The sequence below is a fragment of the Dromiciops gliroides genome, chromosome 1, assembly GCF_019393635.1.
Source record: "Dromiciops gliroides isolate mDroGli1 chromosome 1, mDroGli1.pri, whole genome shotgun sequence".
NCBI classification, from domain to species: domain Eukaryota; kingdom Metazoa; phylum Chordata; class Mammalia; order Microbiotheria; family Microbiotheriidae; genus Dromiciops; species Dromiciops gliroides.
In genome coordinates, this window is record NC_057861.1 from 278,597,050 (window position 1) to 278,623,237 (window position 26,188).

The 26,188-nt window shown below is 37.2% G+C and overlaps 1 protein-coding gene across 1 annotated transcript in view; it reads right to left on the bottom strand.

Annotated features, from left to right (window-relative positions):
* Nucleotides 1–26,188, bottom strand: part of CPA6 (carboxypeptidase A6) — a 354,688-nt gene that overhangs the window by 125,516 nt on the left and 202,984 nt on the right. Inside the window, 1 exon segment of the mRNA XM_043977877.1 lies at nt 9,914–10,038. Within this exon segment, the coding sequence (XP_043833812.1) occupies nt 9,914–10,038 (125 nt within the window).

Consider the following 26,188-nt stretch of genomic DNA (forward strand, 5'->3'; position numbering starts at 1 on the left):
TCTCTACCTAGCTGAAAGCGATCCTTTCCTCTTTAATTTTCATATAGTACCTCTCCTTTGAATTTACCAAGGTGTCAGCTGGTAGTTCAATGGATAACACATGTGATTATAGATCATAATATCCTGGGTTCCACTCCTGGTTTTCTTTGTAAGCTACTCAAGGCCAGGACCTATTTTTGTTTTTGTTTTTTGTCTTTGTGTTCCCAGTACCTAGCACAGTGAAGGTCCTTAACAAATATTTATTAGATTGAATTACATGATCCCATTTAGATTTGTATTACATTATTTGTTTCCATGTTTTATCTTTCTTCATAAACTTCTTGATGGCAGAGACTCTATCTTATTTCACCTATATATTCTTTTTTTTTTTCTGGTGAGGCAATTGGGGTTAAGTGACTTGCCCAGGGTCACACAGCTAGTAAGTATCAAGTGTCTGAGGCCAAATTTTAACTCAGGTCCTCCTGACTCCAGGGCTGGTGCTCTATCCACTACTCCACCTAGCTGCCCCATATTTATATATTCTTTTATTTATTTATTTTTTTGGTGAGGTAATTGGGGTTAAGTGACTTGCCCAGGGTCACACAGCTAGTAAGTGTCAAGGGTCTGAGTCCAGATTTGAACTTAGGTCCTCCTGAATCCAGGGCCTGTGCTCTATCCACTGCACCACCTAGCTGCCCCTCACTTATATATTCTTAACACTTAGCATAGTCTAGCAACCATGAGTATATCTTGGATTCCTGTTGAATCAAGATAATTTATACTGCAAATAAGAGCCCTTCACTTCAGGTGTTTTGACAGGCAAGAAGGGATACCCTGAAATGTTCAATAGACATAGGAAAGCTTCACTCCTGCTGCTGTGACCATAGTTCTTTCTTCCTCCTCTCCTTTAAACAATAATCCTACATGTTTATGTAACATCATTACATGTCATATCATCTCCTCACCTTTCTTAAGGCAATTCTATGAGATAGGCTGTGCAAATTGTCCTACTTTAAAGATGAAGAAATTTAGCCTCTGAGATGATAAGTGATTTGACCAGTCATACAGTTAAGAGATAAATGGAACTGAGACTTGAACCCAGGTATTTTAAGTCCAGTTCTTTCCATTAAGTCATGATGATTATGCATTTTATCTTCTAATCAAACTCTTTAGTAATTCTGAAAGAGACGTGTGTGCCTAGGTGACCTATATGCAAGAAGACTTTATAAGAGAGCGTGCATTACAGGTAGACCATCAATCAATCATCCTGGGATCTCTTTAGGTTTACTTGTCAACCAATGGCTCTGCTCCCATACCATTGGGAGTTCCTCCTGTTGAATACAATTATTGTTTCAATACTTAAATCTCAATATCATAATCAAACGAAAAGGTTTAACTGGAAAAAAGAAAATGTATAGGAATTTATAAAAAATAAGAAGTCACAAGTTCTCTAATCATACTTCCAAGTCAAGCATAAACTTTAACTTTCTAGTTGAAACTTTCTCCCCAAGGGGAGTTCTAACAGATTCCTTGAAGTCCTTCCTTATTGTGACCTTAATGACCAATGTCATGCTCTTGGGAAATACAGGGCTTAAGACTTGTCCTTGGGCTATTCATCCTAAAGCTGAGTATTTGAGGTTACTCCCCTTGCAGATGGCAGAAATCAATATCAAGAATCTCAGCTACTACTGCACCCTCCACAGATACTGGAAATTCAGGAACCAATCACTACAGTTACAGATAGGCACTTCTCTCCTAAGAATGAGAGAACATTCTGCATCAAGTCCCTGCCTAGGCCCAAACAATTCCAATTGATACTGAGTTCCCAGAGGAGATGAGGGATTATGAAAATCACCCTACAGGCCTTTCTTCCTCTTTTTTCTCTTTTACAGATGTGTACCACACCCTTTATTCTCCAGCATGACCATTCCCCAATGTAACTGGAGTCTTCAGGGAGTTGGGTCATCAATTGTATTTCCTTGCCAGTGCCTTACTCCATTTAGGGAATGCCCCTGTTTTGGGTGTGACCTCTCAAAGCAAGGAGTTACATTAGTTTCTGCAAAGTATGCTTACAATTAGTACTTCTAGTTGGGTATCATTCTTTATGCTTAATGGTTATCAACTTCCTGGCCTTCCTTTGGAGATAATTTTCCCAGGGCTCTTAGCTGGAGGTATCCCTTAGAGATTTTGAATCAGTTCATTCTGTTGGACCATTCCTCTAATCTATGAAATAAGAGGGGATTTCTTTCACTCTTAGCCTTCCTAGCTAAAAAGTGAATTTTAGGACCTGGCTCATGTGTAACTTCCTCTTCTCTCACCTGCCTAATTCAACCAGGAAACTTTTGTGACGAGTACAGAATATCTGTGTAACTTAGACAAGTTGGGGTGAATTTTGAGTAAGTTTTTGAATTTCTAAAGAACTGTTTGATCATTGGGTCACCAAGGAACCTCAGACATCCTGGAAGCTGGTTGCTGGTCAAATCAGCTGAGCATTTTCTTATGATTACAAACATGTGGTTAAAACTATCACATTAAAAAACACGCACACCTAAACCATATAGCCTAAAAGAACAGATAGTAATATTAAGGATCGTTTATAAGAACAAACAATTTTATCTTAGCAGTGACGCTAGAAAACCGCTGACAGTAAGATAGTAAGAACTTGTTTAAGCCTGGGCAAATGTCTTATTCCTATTTTTGCATAGGCAAGCTCCAAGTAACAAAAGATTCACATTTTTTTTTTAAAAGCACTTCAATATTTACAAAGCACTTTCCTCACTATCCTGTGGAGTAGGTAGTGTAAACATAATTATATAGACACGCATATAATTATATTTTACGGATTAGATAGCTGAGATGAAATGACAACTAAGGTCAGAAGACTAGGAACAATATGATCTAGAGCTTGAATTTAGAACTTCTAACACATTTAACACCACCCCACATTACCATTCTGACATGTCTATTTTCAAAACAATCACTTGGTAAACAGAAAGACATTTATAGGTTAAATTACCATCTATTTCTTAAGGACCCTAAGAGACCAACTTTTGATAATTATGACCTACTTCCCATTGATATAGTCAAGGAAATAGTGGAAGAATAAATAGTAGACTGTAGTGCAGGGTTCTTAATCTGGGTTCTGTGGATTTAAAAATCTAAAAAAAAAATCCCCAATTGAATGTAAAAACAATTTTTAACATTTATTTTTTAAAAATTTCAATTCCAAATTTTCTCCCTCCTATTTCACCCCTCCCCCCTCATTGAGAAGGCAAGCAATTTGTTAATCATTTATAATGTTCAGTCATGTAAAACAAATTTAATATCAGATATGCTGTGAAAGAAAACACAGACAAAAAAAAAAACCAATGACAACCCAACAAACTAAAACAGAAAGAAAGTGGAAAAGAGTATGCTTCGATGTGCATTCAGACTCCATCAGGTCTTTCTCTGGAGGTGGATAGATAGTTTTTTCCATCATGAGTCCTTTGGAATTATTTTGGACGATTGTATTGCTGAGAAGAGCTAAATCATTCACAGTTGATCATGGTACAATATTGTTGTACTGTGTACAATGGTCTCTTGGTTCTGTTAATTTCATTTAACATCAGTTAATGTTAATCTTTCCAAGTTTTCTGAAATCATCCTACTCATCATTTCTTATTGCACAATAGTAGGCCAATATAATCATATACTATAACTTGTTTAGCTATTTCCCAATTGATGGATATCCACTATATTTCCACTTCTTTGCTACTATAAAAAGAGATGCCATAAATATTTTTGTACAAATAAGTTCTTTTCCTTTTCTCTTTTTGCGTCTTTGGGATATAGACCTAGTAGTAATATTACTGGATCAATACATATGCACAGTTTTATAGTCCTTTGGATATGGTTGCTCTCCAGAATGGTTGGATCAGTTCACAACTCCACCAAAATTGTATTAGTGTACCAATTTTCCCACATCCCTTCAAATATTTATCATTTTCATTTTCTGTAATATGAGCTAATATCATAGGTGTGAAGTAGTACCTCAGAGTTGTTTTAATTTGCATTTCTTTAATCAATAGTGATTTAGTGCAGTTTTTATATGACTATAGATAGCTTTGATTTTTTATCTGAAAACTTCCTCTTCATATCTTTTGACCACTTAACAATTAGGGAATGATTTATATTCTTCAAATTTGACTCAGTTCTCCATGCATTAGAGAAATGAGGCCCAGAGACATTTACTGCAACTCCCCCCCCCCCATACACACACACTTTTTGCTTTCCTTCTTATCTTGGATGCATTGGTTTTGTTTGTGTAAACACTTTAAAATTTAATATTATCAAAATCATCCATTTTACATTTTGTAATGCTCTCTATCTCTTGTTTCAGCATAAAATCTTCCCTTATCCATAGAAAATAACAGGTAAACTATTCCATGATCTCCTAATTTGCCCATGGTATCAGGCCTTATGTCTAAATCATTTTCATCTTATCTTGGTATCCATAGTGAAATGTTGGTCTATATCTAATTTCTGCCAAACTTTTCCAATTTTCCAAGCAGCTTTTGTCAAATAGTGAGTTCTTGTCCCAAAAGCTAACATCTTGAAATTTATCAAACCCTAGGTAACTATGGTTATTTACTACTGTGTATTGTGTACCTAATTTATTCCACTGTTCCACTACTGTATGTCTTAGTCACTACCAGATTGTTTTGATGATTACTGCTGTACAATATAGTTTGAGATCTGATATTGATAGGTCACCTTCCTTCCCATTAAAAAAATCCCTTGATATTCTTGACATTTTGTTCTTCCAGATATAGTTTATAACTTTTCCCTAGCTTTGAAAAATAATTTTTGGTAGTCTGATTGGTAGTTGGCATGGAACTGAATAAGTAAATAAATTTAGGTAGAATTGTCATTTTTATTATACTAACTTGGTCTACCCATGAGCAATTAATACTTTTCCAATTGTTTAGATCTGACTTTATTTGTGTGGAAAATGTTTCGTAATTGTGTTCCTATAGTTCTTGAGTTTGTCTTGGCAGGTAGACTCCCAAGTATTTTATATTATCTGCAAATATTTAAATGGAATTTCTCTTTCTGTTTCTTGCTGCTTGACTTTGTTGGTAATATATAGAAATGTTAATGGTTTATGTGAGCTTAGTTTATATTCTATGACTTTGCTAAAGTTATTAATTATTTCAACTAGCTTTTTTAGTTGATTCTCTAAATATACCATCATATCATCTGCAAAGTATGATAATTTTGTTTCCTCATCACCTATTTTAATTCCTTAATTTTTTTTCAATTATTGCTATAGCTAACATTTCTTATACAGTATTGAATAATAGTGGTGATAATGGGCATCCTTGCTTCACCCCAATCTTATTGGCAAGGTTTCTAGCTTATCCCCATTATAGATAATGCTTGATGATTGTTTTATATAGATGCTATAATTTTTTTAATAATTATATTTCAATATAATTGGTTTCCTTTGTATATTGTGAGAAAATAATGGGGTCCTGGGGGGACCCAGAGAGCCTTTCCTGAACTTTTAAGACCAGCCCAGAGTCAGTCAAGTTGGACCTTGGACTGTAAATACAGACAATAGAGGTTAAAACCACACCTACCTGAAAGCCTTTTCCTCCAGAGCATCTGTCCTCTGGACTCTGACCTCAGCACTTACTGCTCATGGACCACCCTCAAGTCCAGTAAACCAATAGATTTGAATGATGCTAGCCAATTAGCTTGAAGCAATGCATAAGGGCCACCTCTCCTCCAGACCGCAGAGAGCTTACACTTGCTCACCACTCTCTTGGCCCGGGAACACTGGAGGAAGCAGCCATGCTTTTACTCTCTCCCCTCTGAACTTTCAGCCCATTCTCTCTCTCTCTCTTTACTAATATTTAATATGCTTTAATAAATGCTTAATGTCCAAACTGGTGTTATAGCCTAATTACTAAGTAACAGTATATTAGAAACCCCAGCTAAATTCCCTAAAATTTGGGAATTATGGCACCCCATAAATTTTCAAATGACACAATATGCATCTACATATTTTATTTTATGCTGTTATAAACAAAATTCTGAGATTGCAAAAGGCATCTGTGACACAAAAAAGGCTCAGAACTCTTGCTTTGGTGGAAAAGAAATTAGAATTAGAGACATTCAAATCTAGTAATTGCCTGTGGGACCTTAGGCAAGTCACTTAACTTCTTAAAACCTGACTTCCTTCATCTATAAAATGGAGCAGATGGATTAATTGATCTCTAACTCTACCATTCTATGATTCTGGTAATGGAGCAGTGAAATGTAGACTATGCTGGTTGAGTGAGAAAAGTACAGAATTTGTAGTTAGAGGACCTGAGTTTTACCCCTAGCTCTGTCACTTAGTACCTATGTGACCCCTTTATCCCTCTGGGCCTCTTATCTATAAAAAGTAGGGAAGTTGGGCAAGATAATCTCCAAGGTCCCTTCTAGCTCCAAATCCTATTATCAGTCATGAATTTCCTTCTGCACTTTGGTGGCTACCATCCCCAACTTAGCTATATGCCCCTCCACATCCCATGACTACACGAGTGACTCTCCTTTGAGCATTCAAAAATATTCATTAGCTATCCTTATGACCACAAGTCCTGATGGGAAAATGAAGAAAGGAAGAAGGCCTATTAATTTAAGGTTACAAAAAATGCTAATTTAACCCTAATAATCAATAAACAAAAGAACTTTTTACAGCAGTGAAGTGAATTATCTCTCATCCCATACAGAGGTAGTACCTGCTCTCTGGGGTTTAGCCATATGGGGTCACAGTGATTTGAGTCCAAGAAAATGAATATGGTTATTCATGAAATACAGTTCTACAGAGCACAGGATGATCTTACTTTTGAAAATACCCAAGACTGAAATAACAGAAGTCTATTGAAATAATCTCCTGCTACTAAACCTCTAAGACTTAATTGACTTTTATGTGTTATTATCTTGGGACTTGCAAAATGAATAATTCTAAGTGATTTTAACTCCATAAGGAGAAAACTGTGATTTAAAAACACTTCTTGGTGTTTATTAGTATTTTTTCTTCCAAACTCTATTCTCTGGGTTATAAAGTGAGATATTTTATGCTCCATCTGTTCCACCTGACCTATATTTATTTACAGGAAACCAAGTCTTGTTACACAAACAAGTCTATTCTTTTATATTATGCTATAATTAATGAAGCATGCAAAACCTCTCAATTACAGCGTGCCTGATAAGAGTAACAACCTCTCCCCTTCCTGCCAGGTACACATATAATCACCACAGACCACCAAGTGTGCAGCAGTAACCACAATATTTCTAATAGCACTTATAACTTTATGTACTTTAGAGACCCCAGTTAGGCCTAGGAACTCAATTAACATGTCTTCCTGCAGACTGTACATACTTGTTGCTTCTCTGTCATTCCCATTCTTTCACTTATTTTCCATCTTTCCCTCTCTACTCATTCCCTATTGCCTACAAACATGTCCATGTTTCCTCTGTCCTAAAAAACCCAAAACCTTCACTTGACCCTTCCATCCCCACTATTATTGTCCTATATATTTCTGCTTTTTTTAGCTTCTGTATCTCTTCTGCCTTTTTTAGCTAAACTGTAGCTAAAAGGTGAGGTCTATAATAGGTGCCTCCACTTTCCTCTCATTCTCTTCTTAACCCCTTAAAATCTGGTTTCCAACCTTATCATTCCATTTATCATTCTCTCTTCAAATTTACAAATGCTCTTTAAGTTGCTAAATCCAATGGTCTTTTCTCAATACTCATTGAACTTGACCTCTCTATAACTTTTGACACTTCGGATCACTTTTTCCTCCTTGATACTCTCTTTTCTTTCTTTTTTATCTTTTTTCTTTTTCTTTTCTTTTCTTTTTTTGGTGGGGCAATGAGAGTCACGTGACTTACCCAGGGTCACACAGTTAGTAAGTGTCAAGTGTCTGAAACTGGATTTGAACATAGGTCCTCCTGAAGCAAGGGCCAGTGCTTTATCCACTGCACCACCTAGCTGCCCCCTGACAATCTCTTTTCTCTAGATTTTCAGCACACCACTCTCACCTGGCTTTCATCCTACTTATTGGATCTCTTTCCCCTTTGCAGGATCCTCCTCCAGATCATGTCTTCTAACTCTAGGTGTCCCTCATGGTTCTGTTCTGCATTGTCTTTCCTTCCACTTGGTGATTTCATCATCTACAATGCAGTTAATCTCTAAGTTTATGATTATCAATTTGACTTTTCGAGTTCTAATCTCTCTGTTGAACTCCAATCTAGAATCCCCAACTGCCTTTCAGACATCTCAAACTGGATCTGCAGTAGAAATCTTAAACTCAATTTATCCAAAAGAGAACTTATTATCTTTACCCCTAACCCCCCCCCCCTTGCCCCACCTTCTACTTTTCCTATTACTGTAGAGTACAACATCATCCTCCCAGTAGTTCAGGCTCACAACCTAGGAATGAATCATCCTGGATTCCTCACTATCAAAGCTGTTGCCAAGACCTGAAGATTTCACCTTTGCAACATCTCTTGAATACCTCCCTCTTTTCCTCTCTGATACTGCTACCACTCTAGTGCAGGTCCTCATCACTTCATGCCTTGGTTTTTGCAATCGACTGCTCATATATCTGTCTGTGTCAAGTCTCTCCCCACTATAATCCATCCTCATTTTAGCTACTAAAGTGATTTTCAAAAAATGTAGCTTTGATCATGACACACACCACCTCCTTCCTCTTCCTCTGCTACTCAATAAACTCCAGTGGCTTCTAGGAGCAAATTCAGATGCACTCTTGGCACTCAAAACCCTTTACAACCTAGCACCTTCCCACCTTTCTTGTCTTCTTATACCTTATTCCCTCACACATAATCTTTGATCCAGTGATACTGACTGCTTGGAAATTCTATGAACAAGACACTCCATTTATTGTCTCTCTGGCTGCCCCCATTGCCTGGAATCCTTTCCTCCCTTTCTCTACCTACTGACATCACTAAGTGCCAACTAACATCCTATAATCTATAGGAAGTCCTCCCCAATCCTTGTAATTCCAGTGCTTTCCCTCTATTAAATGTGTCTTACTTATCCTTGCTTTGCATTTATTTGTTTGCATGTTCTCTCCCCTATTAGAATGTAAGCTCCTTGAAGGCAGGCACTGTCTTTTGCTTCTTTTTATATCCCTGGTGTTTAGCACAGTGCCTGGCACATACTAGGAATGTAATAAATGTTTATGATTGATTGATTATATGCTTATACAATTTATAATCTAGAAATTCAAAATTTATAAATAACATTTAAAAACATATAAAATATGAAATCTATTAATAAAAATAACACAATCATCATCATAACAGATGAAATAACTGAGCCTCAAAGAGATCATGTGACTTGTCCAAGGTTATACAAGTAGTAAGTGTCAGGGACAGGATTTGAGTTCATGTTCTCTGACTACAGATATAATGACTATTATATCTTACTGCCTTCCTTCTTAAGTGACTAACCCAGGATCACAGCTAGTAAATATTTGAGGTGGAAGGAAAGAAGAAAGTAAATAGGTATTTCCTAAGTACTTACTATGTTCCAGGCACTGTCCTAAACACTTTACAATTCCCATAACAACCCTGAGAGGTAGGTGTTATTATTACCCCCATTTTATAATTGAGGAAAATGAGACAGAGATTAAATCAATGACTTGGTCAGATTCCAACAGCTAGTAAGTATCTGAGGCTGGATTTGAACTTCCTGATGCTAGCTAGCTCTATCCACTGTACCTCCTAGCTATGTGGGTGCGATTCAAACCCAGATTTTCCTGACTTCAAGTCAAATGATTTATCCACTGTCCTACACTAATTCAAACAGATTCAGGTCAGTGTTAGATGGTAGATCCCACCAAAGGTTTTCGTAGAAAGCAAAGAGGAAGCTTACGTGTACTGGATGTTGGCTTGTTGTAAGAAGGCTAACAGGATTTGAGAACCATTTTGGGGAATATGGACATCTGTAACCGTTCCTTCCGAGACATAGGAGATGCTGCTGGGCTGCCATAGATCCACCTGTAGTGCAGGAACTAACCTGTAATTCATATTCAATGTAGGTGGGGAAAAATCCATGTCATAACGTCAAACTATCATGTTTATATATCATAACAAACAGAACATTGAAGTTAGACAGTGTCCTTGAATCAGAAGCTAAAGCCCATTAAAAAAAAATCTTAAGAAATTTCAGCTGGTGAGATATTCCAAGTATCTAGTCTTTTTCTCATTGTTTAATAGGCTCCAAATAATGTCATGTTATATTATGGTAGTTAGATGGTGCAGCCAATAGGGTGCTGGCCTGGAATCAGAAAGATTCATCTTCCTGAGTTCAAATCTGGCCTCAGACAGCTGTGTAACCCCTGAGCAAGTCACTTAACCTTGTTTGCCTCAGTTTCCTCATCTGTGAAATAAGCTAGAGAAGGAAATGGCAAACCACTCCTGTATCTGACAAGAAAAGCCCAAACATGGTCACAAAGAGTAGGACATGACTGAACAACAACAAGAAATTATGTTATCTCCATAAATTACTTACTCATAGCATGGTAATATCTTTAAGACTGGAATGCTAAGGCCACATAAGTGTTAAAGAAAAGCAGTTTTTCATAAAAATAGGAGATGACTTGAAAATGTTTCTTTAACTTAAAATTATGGGAAAGAAATACTCTTTATTTTGTAGAGAGTTCATTCCTTGGGTCATTCTCAATGTAAGCAAAATTGTGAAGTAGACCAAATCTTTCTTTCCTTTTTCCTCTCGAGTTGCCTGGCTAGATTCCCAAGGAGGATCTTGATTTCTGCTCAAATATAAGTTAATAGGACTTTAGGTGTTATACCTCTCCTAGGGATATTTCTATTTTTAGAATATTCTAGAAGACTGAAAAACCTTTAAGATACAAGGAAATTAATCTTTACTAATGATATTTCAGTTTGATGAGGGAAATATTATGGGCAGAGGTATCCTTCCTCTAACTCAAATTGCACAATATTTAACTGCCTATGTGAAGCCAGTGAATTGATTCATTAAAATTGTTCATCTAACAATCATAGAAAATCACAGAATTGAAGGTCTGGAAGAAACCTTTGCAATTGTTGCCTGGTCCATCTGATACTTTTGGACAGAAATGTGTGTATTTTGAGAATGCAGTTATGAGGAGGAAATGTAGAGGTAGTTCCCTGGGAAAAGGATAGAAACTTGAAACTACAGGATTTTGCCAGAACTTGATCTCTAGTTGGGGGCTCAGGGGTGTAGAAGAGAGTTATTGATTGATTGGTTGATTTTCCCCCCCAATTTTTCTGGGCAGAAAAAAAAATACTGGGTACCTCAAGGCAATGAGTCATCAGTATGACTATGACTAGTTGGGCTGCTAATGTGGTGGGGTCACTGAAATATTCTTTCCCATTTTGTCCTGAAGTCCATTTTGAAAGGAAACTCATTCCTATAAAAAGGGAGGGGCTCAGAAAGTATCTGGAAGTGGGTAGAAGAGGGAAGTCATATCTCAACCCATAAAATAGAGAAGATGTATTAAGGATGGTTAACGGCTTTAACTGATTGCTTTTCCTCAGCAGAGTCCCACTCCAATAACTTCACTGCTACACATGTAGGGGATTAATTGTTTATAGGAAAATATCCCAGAAAAATCCATTCTAAAATATGATTTGGAAATGGTTTACTGGCGAAATCAAGGCACCTTTCTAATAAAACCTTAGGTGGTTTGTTTTCAGGAAGAAGCAATCCTACTCTGGAATCAATGAAAAATAATCTCAAGAATTATAACATGTTATGTAAAAGCATGCTGAAATGTGGAAGGAAGATGAATGACAAGTACAAGATAAAGGGTGGCAGTTTTTAGGCAGTATAAGTAAAAGAGGGTTGGTATATAAACATTTGTCAGTTTTTCCAACACTGCTTTGAAGAGATTGTGCTCTGACAGAGAGACATGAGTATTCTGGTCTGTTGGGCAGATATATGCAGATATGTACACATAGGGAGAAAGGTAACTTATCAGGCTACCACAGACTGATGAAAATACCTTTTGAGGATACATAACTCCCCCTCTTTCTTCCCTCTAAAATCCCATGCTTACTGAGCAGCATTCTGGTTGCTGATTAGACTTGGCAGGTACTTTGATAAAGGATATCCTAGTCTGATCAAGAGTATCTAAGCTTTTGTAGCAGGTAGTTTTCAGAGTAAATTAATGTACTGACAGAATTACAGAATCTCAGAGTTGGAAATGAACTCAGCTTAACAATTCAGTCTTTGCTTGAGACTTCTAGTGACAGGAAAACCACTGCCTCTGAAGATATCTCATCACATTTTGGGATAACTGTAGTTGTTAGTTATTTGTATCAAGTCTAAAGCTTCCCCATTCAACTTCCACCCATTGTTCTTGATTCTATCTCATGGGGCCAAATGGAACAGGTATAAGTCTGCATTTTCTAACACTTGAACATAAATATCAGGTTTCCATTGAGTCATTTTAGAATATATACCCACAATTCCTTCCATTGGGCTTTATATAGCAAGGTCCCTAGTTCCCTCAACATCCCAATTGCCTTACCCTGGATATGTTCGACTTTATCAAAGTTCATTGTAAAATGGAGTGTTCAGAACTGACCATAATGGACATGGTCTGACCAAGGTAGCATAGAGTGGAACCATTATCTCTTTCATTCTAGACACTGTGTCTCTCTTAATGCCAATCTATGTTTGCAGTAGCTTTTTTTGTCTATCCTAATGCATTGTTGATTCGGTGTGGCATTTCTCAGCATAAATGAACAAAACTTGTTTTATAAATCAATCTCTCTAGAATTTGGTTAGCATAAGTCAATTCTCTAGGACTGGATAACCTTGGGGTGGACTGATAAAATTGAGTTTCTGAACCCACATATGCTATTACCTTATAAGCTTCTGCCTAAAACAGCTTGCTGACTATATATACATCCAATAATATTCCACTGGAAAAAGACTCCTTTCAAATGCATTAGAGGTTTGTTCTTAATCTTCAGTGTTTCTTTTTAACATCCTATCCCCTCAATGTAATCATCATGTACTTATATTCAAATCTGTTTTTCAGTAGGGAAATAAAGGATAAGAAAAACTCTAGTTAAGAAAAACAAAGAATAAGACTTCTGATTCTGTTTTTTTCTAGCTTGATGAAGAGAATGCTTAAATTGTTTCTTTATATTGTGAGATTAAGATAAAATAAATTGGATTTAGGGAAATACTCCCATAAGATTATGGGCAATAAATATTTTTAAATGAATAAGGAGGAATGAACTGGCACAGAAGCCAGATTCCTTGTTTATGATTAGATTGATACTAATTTCTTAGAAATAAGTGAAAATTCCTTATTAGGATTCATTTTAGACTTGATTTTCTGGGTATCTGTACTTCTCTACAATGTGTATGCTTTTGTCTGATGTCTTATGGGTACTCAGAACCACTTTTATTAAGCAGAGGAATAATAATGCTTTGGATGCAGATGTTACAGGAGGGGTATAATAAACAAAATAGGGCAATTCTCATGGTGGGTCTATGTTTTAGGTGTAGTAGGGGACTTTGGGGACTCATACAATTTGGTAACAGATGGTCTGCCTTTCAGCTGTTTGAGACAACACAGAAATCTAGACTAGGACTGTCCTGTTTTCTATTTATTTTTATATCAATTTGTAAAAGCTGTTCTTAGGCCAGTAAGGTATAGTGGAACAGGGGATTCCTTTCTCTAGAAGATTGTGAGACCTCACCTTAATCCTACATCCCTATAGATGTATAAATATAAAATGTACAGACATTAAAATGTACCCTGCCTAATCAGTCTCTAAAATTAGGTTTTTGGTCTGCTCTCACTCTATCTCAGTGGGCCCACTTCCTAGATTTTATGGCTGCAGATTTGACTTTCTTGTTTCTCCCACTTATTCTTATTCAGGCAAAGTATTTCCAAGTGGCATTTCAAATATTCTCATATTCTAGGGTCCCTGGCTATCTGAATGCACCCAAAACAACAGGTGAGAGTTAAAATTGTGATCCTCATTGACCTCTGGGGACAACTAACTTGGGAGTGGTGATCTTGAGTCAAGTTTCTTTTTTTTTCTTCTTTCTTCTTCTTCTTCTTCTTTTTTTGCAGGGCAATGAGGGTTAAGTGACTTGCCCAGGGTCACACAGCTAGTGTCAAGTGTCTGAGGCTGGATTTGAACTCAGGTCCTCTTGAATCCAAGGCTGGCATTTATCCACAGGGGCAGCTAGCTGCCCCCTTGAGTCATGTTTCTTAATCTATTACCTCAGCAGATAGATAGCTTGACATATGAAGCTTTATATACATGGTTGTTTATTTTATTGCCTCAAGAATGGCAGCATTTCATTAATTTTCACACTTCATTGAAGGAAGAACTCTGTACTGTCAACCAGATGCCATGATCTCATCAGAGATTTAGGCAAGGGAGCTAAAAGTCCTCTTGTTCTTTTGTTCTTTCTTTCTTTCCTTTTTTTTTGGCAGGGCAATGAGGGTTAAGTGACTTGCCCAGGGTCACACAGCTAGTAAGTGTCCAGTGTCTAAGGCTGGATTTGAACTCAGGTCCTCCTCAATCCAAGGCCAGTGCTCTATCCACTGTGCCACCTAGCTGCCCCAGTTCTCCCTTTATTTCACCAAAGACACAAAAATGCATTGACTAGTAAGCAATAGGGAAGTAAATTTATCATTAATATTAGCATAAGTCCAAAGTTGAAATGATATTAAGTCAGACCAGAAAAAAAAATTCCCTGGTAACATAAGTGTCAAGAAAATGGAATTATTGTCTTTAGCAATAGTTTTATCCTGCTGTAGACTACTTATTCTCACTGTCAGAAATATGTCATCACTAGGATGTTGGGTAAGTGTGGAAAGATCTGGTAAATTTTATTCATTCAAAATTCATTCATTAAACACCTACCATATATGAAACACTATACTAGGTTTTGAAGATAGAAAGGAAAAACACGCAATAGTTCTTATCATCAAGAAGTTTATTATCTACTGTGGAGAAATAACATTAAACACTTTAGGCCTCAGTTTACTGATCTATAAAATGATAGTGTTGAAGGGGATGACCTCTGGGGTTCCTTCTAGTTCTAAATTTATTATTTCTGAGCATCTAGCACAGGGGTCAATAGCTCTTCTTATGTGGCTACCAAGTTTGTATTCATTCTTTCCTTGGGAATGGTGGTTGGGCAAACAACGGGTCCTATTCTGGGGAACATGGTGGTATTTGAATGCCAAAGACACTTGGCTACTTTACAGCTTCACCTGGGGCTGTCTCTATTACTCTCCAATGTATGCCTTGCTCCACAACTCTAGTCTTTATGACACTGATGATCATCTTATGTGCCACCATATATGCCATAGGTTGCCAACTCTCAGGCCATAATGCTATTTATAACAATATGGTGGAACTTTTACTTGTGAATTTTCACTACTGAATCCATAAGCTAAAAAGTAGAGGAAATTTTAAGATTTTTTTTTAAAAAGGAAGTATGCTATGTTTTTTCATATTGCATTTTTTTTTTTTTGCTGGACAATGGGGGTTAAGTGACTTGTCCAGGGTCACACAGCTAATGTCAAGTGTCTGAGGCTGGATTTGAACTCAGGTCCTCCTGAATCCAAGGCCAGTGCTTTATCCACTGTACCACCTAGCTGCCCTGTATGCCATGTTTTTTGGAAAAAAAAATTGGGTTTATTACTAAGTACAGCAAGCAGGCATATGTATACACTGTGTTTACTTGTCTTGTGTACACAGAAAAGTAAATATAAAATCTATATGAAGTACATTCAGTGCAATTTTGTGGGGTTTGTAGTGCTAAAACAGGGAAAGACCAAGAAAGTTCAGAAGTAGATAACGCTTGAGTAGGGATCCTTGAAGGGGTCTTAGGATTATAAAAGCTGAAGATGCAGAGGGAGTGGATTACAGGTATGGGGTTCAGCCTATGCAAAGGCATGGAGGTGGGAGATGGAATATCTGATATGAGGGAACAAGAAGGAGGAAAGTTTGACTGGAATGTAGAGTACATGAAGAGTACATGGAGAGGAGTAATAGGAAGTCAGTTTGAAAAGATAGATCGGATCAGACAAAGGACTTTGCAATGCAATGTAGGAAAAAAAAGATTCTTAATGTTCTTTGTACCATGCACTTCTTTGGCAGTCTGATAAAACCTGATTTTGTGCCTCAGTTTACCTTAATTTTAATCCTGAGAAACCTATGGACCTATATTCATGTTAATGTTTTTAAATCTGTGAGATAAAATACATATAGTTACAAAGGAAACCAATTATATTAAAATGCAGTTTATCAACATATTAAAAAAAAGTTCACAGACTTTTAGGTTAAGAATTCCCATTCTAGAGGCTAGCCACTGAAATTTTTTGAGTGGTTGGGTGATGATTAGAGTTGTGCTCAAGGACTATTACTTTGGCAGCTGTTTGGAGCATACATGGGCTAAGGGGAAACTGGAGACAAGGAGAACAATCAGGAGGCCATTACAATGTTTCAAGGAGAGAAGTAATGAGAGTCTTAATGGGGAGAATGGTTGTGTGAATGGATAGAATGAGATGGTTACCAATGCAGCAGATGTTATGGAAGTAGATTTGACAAAACCTAGCAATTGGTTGGCTATGGGAGGGGGTAAATGAGGAGTCAAGGGTATCTTTAAGTTATGAACTTGGGTGTCTTGATAGATGGTGCAACCCTTTATTGGTATTGGGAAGATAGGAAGAGGGATAGATTTTGGAGGAAAGATAAATAATCCATTTTTGATAAGTTTTATTTCCTAATTTAGGATTCTTTTTTCTTCAAGGTATGCTTGTCATAATTAATGGTAAATCCCATTTTCCAAAAGAACAAAATATACTTTGTAAAAAAAAAGTCTTGACATTTTCTCTACTTGTTGGTTCTGTGGATTCCGTGATCCACAAGCAAAAGAAACATTGCATTGTGATAAATGGCATAGTAGCCCAGAGGTTGGCAAACAACAGAATATCTAGGGGCACTCAGGATGATCAGTGACATTGAGGTGGGATTATGGGAAAAGGCATGAATGAGTGCCAGGGAAACCCTCAGGCAAAACTGTGAAGTAGCTAATTTCATCTTTGGCATCCAAATACTATCTATTTTCCAAAAGAGGACCCACTGCCTCCCTAACTCCCATTCCTAGGAAGAGAATAAATAAAAACCTGGTGGCCACATGAGAAAGCTATTGAGGCTTTTGTGCTAGGTGTCAGAAAATAAATTGTAATGGGATTATGTCATGCTTAGAGACTTTACATTTTTCCCAAGAAGAGTGATGTAAAAGAATTGTGAAATTTTAGAAGAGTTTTGAGCAAGAAAAAGAAAATGGTCAATGGATAGGGCATGGTAAGACATTATAGATGTAAGGTAAAACCTGGTAGGGGAAAGTAGCATACTAAGTAGATTGGGGAATATTGACTTGACTTAAACACTGAAATGTGGAACTAAAGTGACAATGAAATTATTTAATGGAATAGTTGCCATTTATTCAATTCCTTCATCTTGTAAAATGAGTGACCTGGCTAAATGGCATGTCAGATTACTGGCTCTAAAATTCTGTGATTTTATTTTGGGAAAAGAACTACAAACATCACATTAAAGGAGTTTTTCTTCTGCTGTATATTAGGTTATAAAATTAACAAAATTAATTGATTAATAGGTTTTATAATTTATTGAGTTTACTTATTTAAAAAAATATTTTAACAAAAAGGACCAGCCATTTCCTTGCCTCTTTGTTTAATGAAATAACTTTTGAAAGGAATCATGAAGTAACTTTTGTAAGGAAGTAACTTGAAAGGAATCATGAAGTAATAATGAAGTAACTTTTGAAAGGAATCATGCACATAGATTTATAATTTTTATAATTGTCTTTTTAAAAAAACACCTTACAACCATTTCCTTCATACTTTAACACCTGCTAATGAGACCCTACTTGTAGCTTTCTTTAGGAGAAAACTTGATGACATCAAAAGTGCATTGCTTTGGCTTTAGAGACTTGAAGCTGTCTGTTTCCATAGGCTTTAGAGCTGAAAGGGATCTTAGAGAGATATTATAATCCCCTTATTTTATAGGGAACTGAAGCTCCAAGAGATGAAATGACTGTCAGTAAGATCTGGGGCTTGAAACAAAATTTGTTTTTACTTTAAAATCCAGTGTTCTTCTTTTTTACTATAACTTATCTCATTTCCTCTCTTTTCCCATTATTCCTTTCCTCCCCACCCTCTTTTTCTCTCTCTGTAACAAACAAGTTGAATACTGTATCTTAACAATATGAAAGGAGTGTGTTGGATCATATTGAAGTGTGTACCATAGCATGGAGATGGGACATTTAGGAAATTTCTACTAGGTAGTGGAAAATAACATTATTAGTTTATTTTCCTTAAGATCTAATTTGCCTTAAACTTCTCAAAACTATGTCTGAATTTTCTCTTTTCATTTCAAATGGACCACAGATTAAATCACCTGTCACCTGACATCCCCTTACAAAATATCAGAGGGGCAAATATTTTAAAAAATCATTTCCATAAATAAAAATGAATTCTACCAATTCCTAAGGGTGGTGGTGGTATCATAATTCAAATCTCAAATTTAAGTTAGTGAACTTTTAAGCACATTATTTTGTTTTGTGTATTTTTAAGCTTCACAAAATACAAAAATCCAGATTTTTCAAAAAGAATATTTAATCTCATGCTTTAGTAAAAAATGTAAATTTCTCATAAGTCTAAGATTATATCAATGGAATTTGTGGCATGAGTGACTTTTTTATGGGGTCTGTGATCTTATTGGTTATTACTGTCATGAGTGCAGATCACAAACCTTCCATGCCTATCATTGTCCATATCTCTCCATAAATTTTCAACAGAACATCCATCATGATGGACACTTTCCTCTGGCTCTATTTATATTTTATTTTATTTTTGTTTGTTGGTTTATTTTTGTTTTTGTTTTTGGTGAGGCAATTGGGGTTAAGTGATTTGCCCAGGGTCACACAGCTAGTAAGTGTCAATTGTCTGAGGCCAGATTTGAACTCAGGTCTTCCTGACTCCAGGGCCAGTGCTCTATCCACTGTGCCACCTAGCTGCCCCTCTATTTATATTTTATGTGGAGTTGTGAATAGTCTGGTGCATTTGGTACATAGAATCACAGAATTTCAGAACTAAAAGGATCTTAGAGGTCATCTAGTCCAACCCATTTTCTTTCACAGATGAGAAAACTGAGGAACACAATGGGAAACTGATTTGTTTATGGTCTTGGAAAGGGAGGGAGGGTGAGATGGAAATAAGCATTTATGTAGTACCTACCATGTGCCAGACACTTTCCTAAGGACTTTACAAATATTATCTCATTGATTCCGACAAAAATCCTGGGAGGTAGGTGCTCTTATTCCTATCTTACAGTTGAGGAAACTAAGGTAAATAAAGGGTGTGGCTTGCCCAGGGTCACATAGCTATAGTCTGAGGCCAGCACTGAACTAAGGTCTTCCTGACCCTAGGCTCAGGACTCTGTCCACTGTGTCACCTACCTGCCTCATAAGTCCCTGTGATCACACAGGTATTAAGTGGAAGATGGTTAATTCACCTTCTTTTCCTGTCAGACATATTCTTGATGATGTCGCATACTACTTTTTTGTTTGTTTGTTTGTTCTTTTGCGGGGCAATAAGGTTCAAGTGACTTGCCCAGGGTCACACAGCTAGGAAGTGTCAAGTGTCTGAGGCCGGATTTGAACTCAGGTACTCCTGAATGCAGGGCTGGTGCTTTATCCACTGCGCCACCTAGCTGCCCCCATACTACTTTTTACCAAAATAATCTTCTTCAGGCAAAGGTCTAACCATGATGGTCCACTGTTTGAAAACCTTCAATGGTTCCCTCTGCTATAAAAGAAAATCTCCCCATTATTTTAAGCACTCCATGATATGTCTCTGTCCTATCAAGTCCAAATATTTCATTTTGCTCCTTTTTATACTCTTTACATTCCAATCAACTGGACTAGCTATTCCCAGAGCTCTGTATTAAACCTCCCATCTCCACACTATGGTACACACTTCATTATTCTCCAACATATTCCTTTTTCCCTTTTTACCATCTAAGACCCAATTAATGTGCTGTCAAGTCTTTATCTACTATCAGTTTTTGATGATCTCCCCCTTCTTATATTACCTTGGATTTACTTATCTGTGAATATTAACTTAATTCCACACCTTAATGATATACTTCTCCAGATGCTCCTGTTTGCAAATGAGTGCATGCATTTGCAGATTGCACTGATTGAATGGAGTTTTGGAATATTACAGGTCCTCTTCAATGAGATCCATGGCCACTCAGAAGAGATTGGCTCAACAATCAGACCTTCTCATCTGGCTTCCTATATCACTCCTTTGCTCTATTTAAATTGTTCTCTGGAAAGGCACTTATAATCTGGTAAGTGCTAAAGTGTGATAGCATCTTCTCAGTCCTCATCCTGCTTGACCTTTATGCAATTCTAGATAGGGTCAACCTACTGCTTTCTCCTACTCCTTATACCAGTCTGAATCTTCCTTATCTAGTCTTCTTCCTGGGATATGTCCTCTTCCTCACTTCTAAGTTTGTATGTGTGTATATACGTATGTGTGTATATGTGCACGTGCATGTGAGTACAAGTTTGTGTGTGTGTGTGTGTTTGTGTGTTTTCCAAGTCTTTGTCCTTAACTCTCTTCTCTCTTTTCAGCCTTTTGGGGAGACAGTGTGGCAAAGTGAAAAGCTCTGGAGAAAAGGATAAAAGTTCAAATCCCAAATTTGACAGTTATTATCCAAATGATCTTGGTCAAGTCAGTAAACTTCCTGGACCTCAGTTTCCTAATATGTAAAATGAATGGGTTGGACTAGATGGCCTCTTGCTCTATAATCTTATAGCTTTCTTTTTCTGTTCTCTACTTCAGTGATCTCATGTATTCCTACATGTTTAATTATCACCTCTATACAGATGACTCCAAAGTGTGGACAGATATAGACTATAAGGATATTTTTTCCCTGGCATGTATTTTCTACTTTTAATAATTTTTATAATAACTATAAATACAACAACAATGACAATAATAATAGGTAGCATTTATGTATCACCTTAAGGTTTTCAAAGCACTTTTACATATATTATCTCATTTGATCCTCAAAATAACCCTGAAGTAAGTGATACCATTATCCCCATTTTATAGATCAGGATACTGAGGCAGGAAGAAGTTAAGTGACTTGCCCAAGGAGTTTAAGGCAGGTTTTGAATTCAGGTCTTCCTGGTTTCAAGGCCAGTACTCTAGTTACTGCACCAGCTGGCTGCTTAAGTTTTCTACAATGGGATACAGAATTTGGCCACTCAAACTAAACCTGCCTAAAACTGAACTGCCAATCTTTTCCTATCTACTTCTTTTTCTTACTTCCCTATTTTTATAGGTAGTACAACCACTCTGACCCGAAACTTTGGACTCATATTTGACTCTTGCCTCTCCCTCAGCTCATACATTCAATCATTTGCTACATCCTGTAAACTCTTTCCTTGTAACATCTTTTGCCATTCTTCTCTCTGTACCTGAACTGACGTATTCTAGTTTAGGCCCTTGTCACCCTACTGCTTTAAGGATCTAGCTAGTCACCTAGCCAGTCTCCTTGCTTTCTGTCTCTACAACTCTTCCTTCATATAGCAGTATATGTAAAACAAACGTTTTTGTAGTAATCGCTCTATAAATATTTGTTGAATTGAATTCACAAAGGCAAAACCAGATGGATTATAAGTGCACGGATCCCTGACTACCACTGACTGTTTGACGGGCAGTCTTTTGAATGGGTGCTATAGACATCAATGCACTAGTCTCAGAATACAGTACAAGGAGGATAATGAGCAGGGTTGAATTTGGGAAATTATACTGTGCTTTCATCATCCCAAGAGGCTCTTGCTACAAAATAAAATGAAACAAAACAATACCATCCTTCTAGATAGAAAGATAAAGAAGTTGTCAAGTGTTTACTACACATCAGGCACTGTATTAAGTGCTAGGAATACAAATGCAAGCAAGCGAGTACCTCCCCTGAAGGAGCTTATGTTCAGGTAGGGGAAGACAACATCTTAAATGAGATGGAGGGTTGGTTCTAGGCAAACTAAGGTAAAAGCTCACTTATCAGAGCCTAGGATGGTTCTCAGTTCATTTCAGGTGGGTAGGAGATGGGGATGAAGAGGAATGAAAGTAACATGGTTTGGAGCTGGTGACACTAGCATTTTCTTGTTAATGCTCTATTTATCATTAGCTTTAGTACAATGGAAAGAATTCTGGGCGGAGAGTCAGGTGACCTGCATCCTAGTACTGATCTGCTCACTATATTTGTGTCACTGGGCCCCTGGTTTAACACACTCCGCCCCCTCCCCCCCCCCCCCCCCCCCCCCCCCCCCCGCCATGTCTTAGTTTCTCATCTGTGAAATAAAGGGGTTGGATGTTTTCTAGACTCAGCTTTAACATTAAAATGATCCAGTTCTGGGTCAGCTAGGTGGTGCAGTGGATAGAGCACCAGCCCTGGATTCAGTAGGACCTGAGATCAAATCCAGCCTCAGACCCTTGACACTTACTAGCTGTGTGACCCTGGGCAAGTCACTTAACCTAAAATGCCTCACCAAAACAAAACCCCCAACCAGAAGGAGCCTGTTCCATCTTACTTTGCTTCCTGATATTGCCAATGTAAATATCAACCCTTCCTCCTGGAGTTCTCTCAAGTTTTCCATGCTTTTTCTTTAAATTTTTAATACTGGTTTAATTTAAGAAGGGGGAAAAAGTTTTCTTCACTCCACTTAAAAAGAAAACAACCCAACTACATTGATGAACTCTTAGCAGTTAAAATGAAATTCAGGACCATATCAACAGTGGTAATGCACACACATTCCTTAGCCTGAAATTTATTATTCACTTCAAATTATTTCACTGCAAGCCTTTTATCTAACCTGATAACAAGTGTGGACTATATTGATTTCAATTTCATCTCTTTTCTACTTCACACCTTGTCTTGGGAGGTCCTTAAGAGGAGCATAAAAACCCTAAATGGGGGGCAATCAGAGGGAGAAGAGGACTGGATAACCATCTTTTGAATTATCCAGGGAGGATTATCCTGCCCCTTGGTTAGTTATGAGATCAGGCTACTTGCCTCAAAAATCATTCAGATGCCAAAACATTTATAATTAATGATCTTCAGTGGCTTCCAGTAGTTGTCATTCCCCCTTCAACTTCTACCAACTCAGTGCTTCTTTTTTGTAATATTTTGTAAAGGTTGTTGATTTATCTCCATCATATTTCTTCTCTTTCTTCTGAAACTTCCAATTTCAGAGGTCTCATATCCTAAGGAATGGGTTTTTCCCTACCGAGATTATTTCAAGGTCACATAGGCAATTTTATTAGGTTTCCTTTCCTTTAGTGGTTCTCACTATCCTCTAATCTATGGCTATTTTCTCTCCAAAGCTTTAAAAGGCTTGGTTCCTACATTCTCACTTTGATAAACCATGCCCAATTTTGAATTTCCCCTTTCCTCACTAATATGAGCTGTTTTAGGCTGAGAAGTGATTTGGCTTCAGCTGCTAGTATTTTAGTGAATTGGCAGTGTGGCTGATCCCACGCTATTGGACTCAATGCATTCAGTGTCTCAGTAGAGTTCAATTCAATTCAACAAACATGCATGAAGTGGCTCCAATGTGCAAGGCACTATACCAATCCAGAGGGAAGAAAGGATAGGTATGGCAGTTTCTTCCTTCAAGGAATTTACAATCTAGTAGGGGAAATTAAGCATGACCCACAGACTAATATAAAATAGAAGACAATAAGTGCATGGGGTTAGGGGGTACAAAGTGTTGTGAAAGATTTAAGAAGAGAGATATCACCTAGGTAAGGAAATGAGGGATACCTCAAGAACAAAGTGATATTAGAAGTGAACAAGATTTCAATATGCAGAAATGGGGGTGTGTGAAAGGAAAAAGGAGGGCTGTAATTCAGTCACAGAGGCAATAGGATAAACAAATTCATAGAGGTGGGGGTGGGTTAGGAAGATACTCAATTCTCAGGAGAGGTTGCCTTAGTTACACAATGATAGCTTAGAAGACAACTATACTTTTCATAAGCCCTAAGAAACCTCAAAATGGAACTACTTAGTAAGCAGCTAGGGGGCATATAGTCCATGGAGTTCTAAAGTTGGAAGTCAGGAGAACCTGAACTCCTATCCTGTCTGACACGTTTACTTAACTGTTTGACCTTGGGCAAGATCCTCTTCTGCAAAATGAGGACAAACATGACACCTACATTATAAGGTTGCTGTGAAAGCTGAAGATAATGTATGTAAAGTGATTTCTATGTGTATAAGTGCTATATCAAGGTCTTTGACATTTTTTTTTAATGTAATGCAACTCTGGCAGTCTGGTGAAGCCTATGGACTGCTTTTCAGAATAATTTTTGTTCCTTATATTCCTAATGCAAGGAAATGCTAAATTTCAGTGAGAAGTTAGTGAAGATAAAGATGTAGTTTTTTTCTATCCAAGTTTACAGACCCCTTGAAATCTATCCATGGATTTGAGGGGTCTGTAGAACCCAGTTTAATTAGTTATACCTTATAAAGTTTGTTCTTATTCTTATTATTTTCATTTCTCCAGGGAAGATTCGGGAAAGAACAAATGTGGCAGTGGTTTCAAAAAGAAAGCATTCTATCCCCAACATGGAGGGATGTGTCCAGAGGTGTGGAGCAAGGGGACAATATGGAGAAACTCAAGACTTTTCTGGAATCTCTTGAGTCATTTCTTTCTAGGGTGGCTGTATCATTTTTGATTAGAGTGAACCCTTAGAAAATTTTATACAGTTCTATTACAAGGTAAGTATTCTAAAACAACAAAAAATGTATTTTAAGATTTAGCTTTGTTCTGGATAATCCATACCTTTACTCTATCCCATAAAAACAAAAAGTAAGAATTTACTATACTTGGCTTTGTTTGGATTTTGAATCACTGAGAACTTTTTTTCACGAGATGAAAGAACATTTGTTTATAAATAATAGACTTCTTGGCCTTAATGGATACACAGTTCTTTTTCTGTGTGTGTGTGCAGGCAATGGGGGTTAAGTGACTTGCCCAGGGTGACACAGCTAGTAAGTGTCAAGTGTCTGAGGCTGGATTTGAACTCAGGTACTCCTGAATCCAGGGCTGGTGCTTTAACCACTGTGCCATCTAGCTGCCCCCACAATTCAGGTTTTTTGTGTTTTATTTTGGTGAGGCAATTGGGGTTAAGTGACTTGCCCAGGGTCACACAGCTAGTAAGTGTCAAGTGTCTGAGGCCAGATTTGAACTCAGGTCCTCTTGACTCCAGGGCTGGTGCTTTATCCACTGCGCCACCTAGCTGCCCCTCACAATTCATTTTTTAACCAGACCTCATGTCATTCTGCTATATCTTTCAAACATTGGTAGAATATGATACACAATATATGCTAGCAAAACACAAACCTGAGGGATCAAAGGCCAGAAACTCCACAACAACAGAGATGTTTAAACAAACTCAGAATTGTACAGTGGAATATAGGCAGTAGGTTGGGGAAAGGAGAGTAGAACATTTTTAGGAGGAATGTTATTTAAAATAACATATGTGTTTATTTATGGCTCAGGTTCATCTTTGATTCACACAGAAATAAAATGAATTTACAAAAGATTCATTTCAATTTAACAAACATTGATTAAATACATACTATGAGCAACGTGCCAGGGATAGAAAGAAGAAAAACAACATTGTCCCTACACAGAATCTGAAGGGGTGGGTGTTAAAAAAGATACTCAATGATACAAGGTATATTCTGATGAGAAAAAAAGTAGATATGTTGGGGCAAAGTAACAGAAAAATATTTGATAAGGGAGATATTGCTTTAAAGTGGCTGAAATCCAAGAAGACTCTATGGGGAAGGTGGTACCTCATCTAGGTCCTTAAGGAATAAAGATTCTGACAGGTAGAGATGAGAAAGGGTTATATTCTGGGAATGGGGAACTGGTCTATGCAAATACATGGAAACAGGATAGGACAAGAAGAGATTGGGGAATAGTCCGGTTTGTTCAGAAAGTGAAATGTGAAATGCAGTAGAGGTAAAGTTGGAAAAGTATGTTAAAATC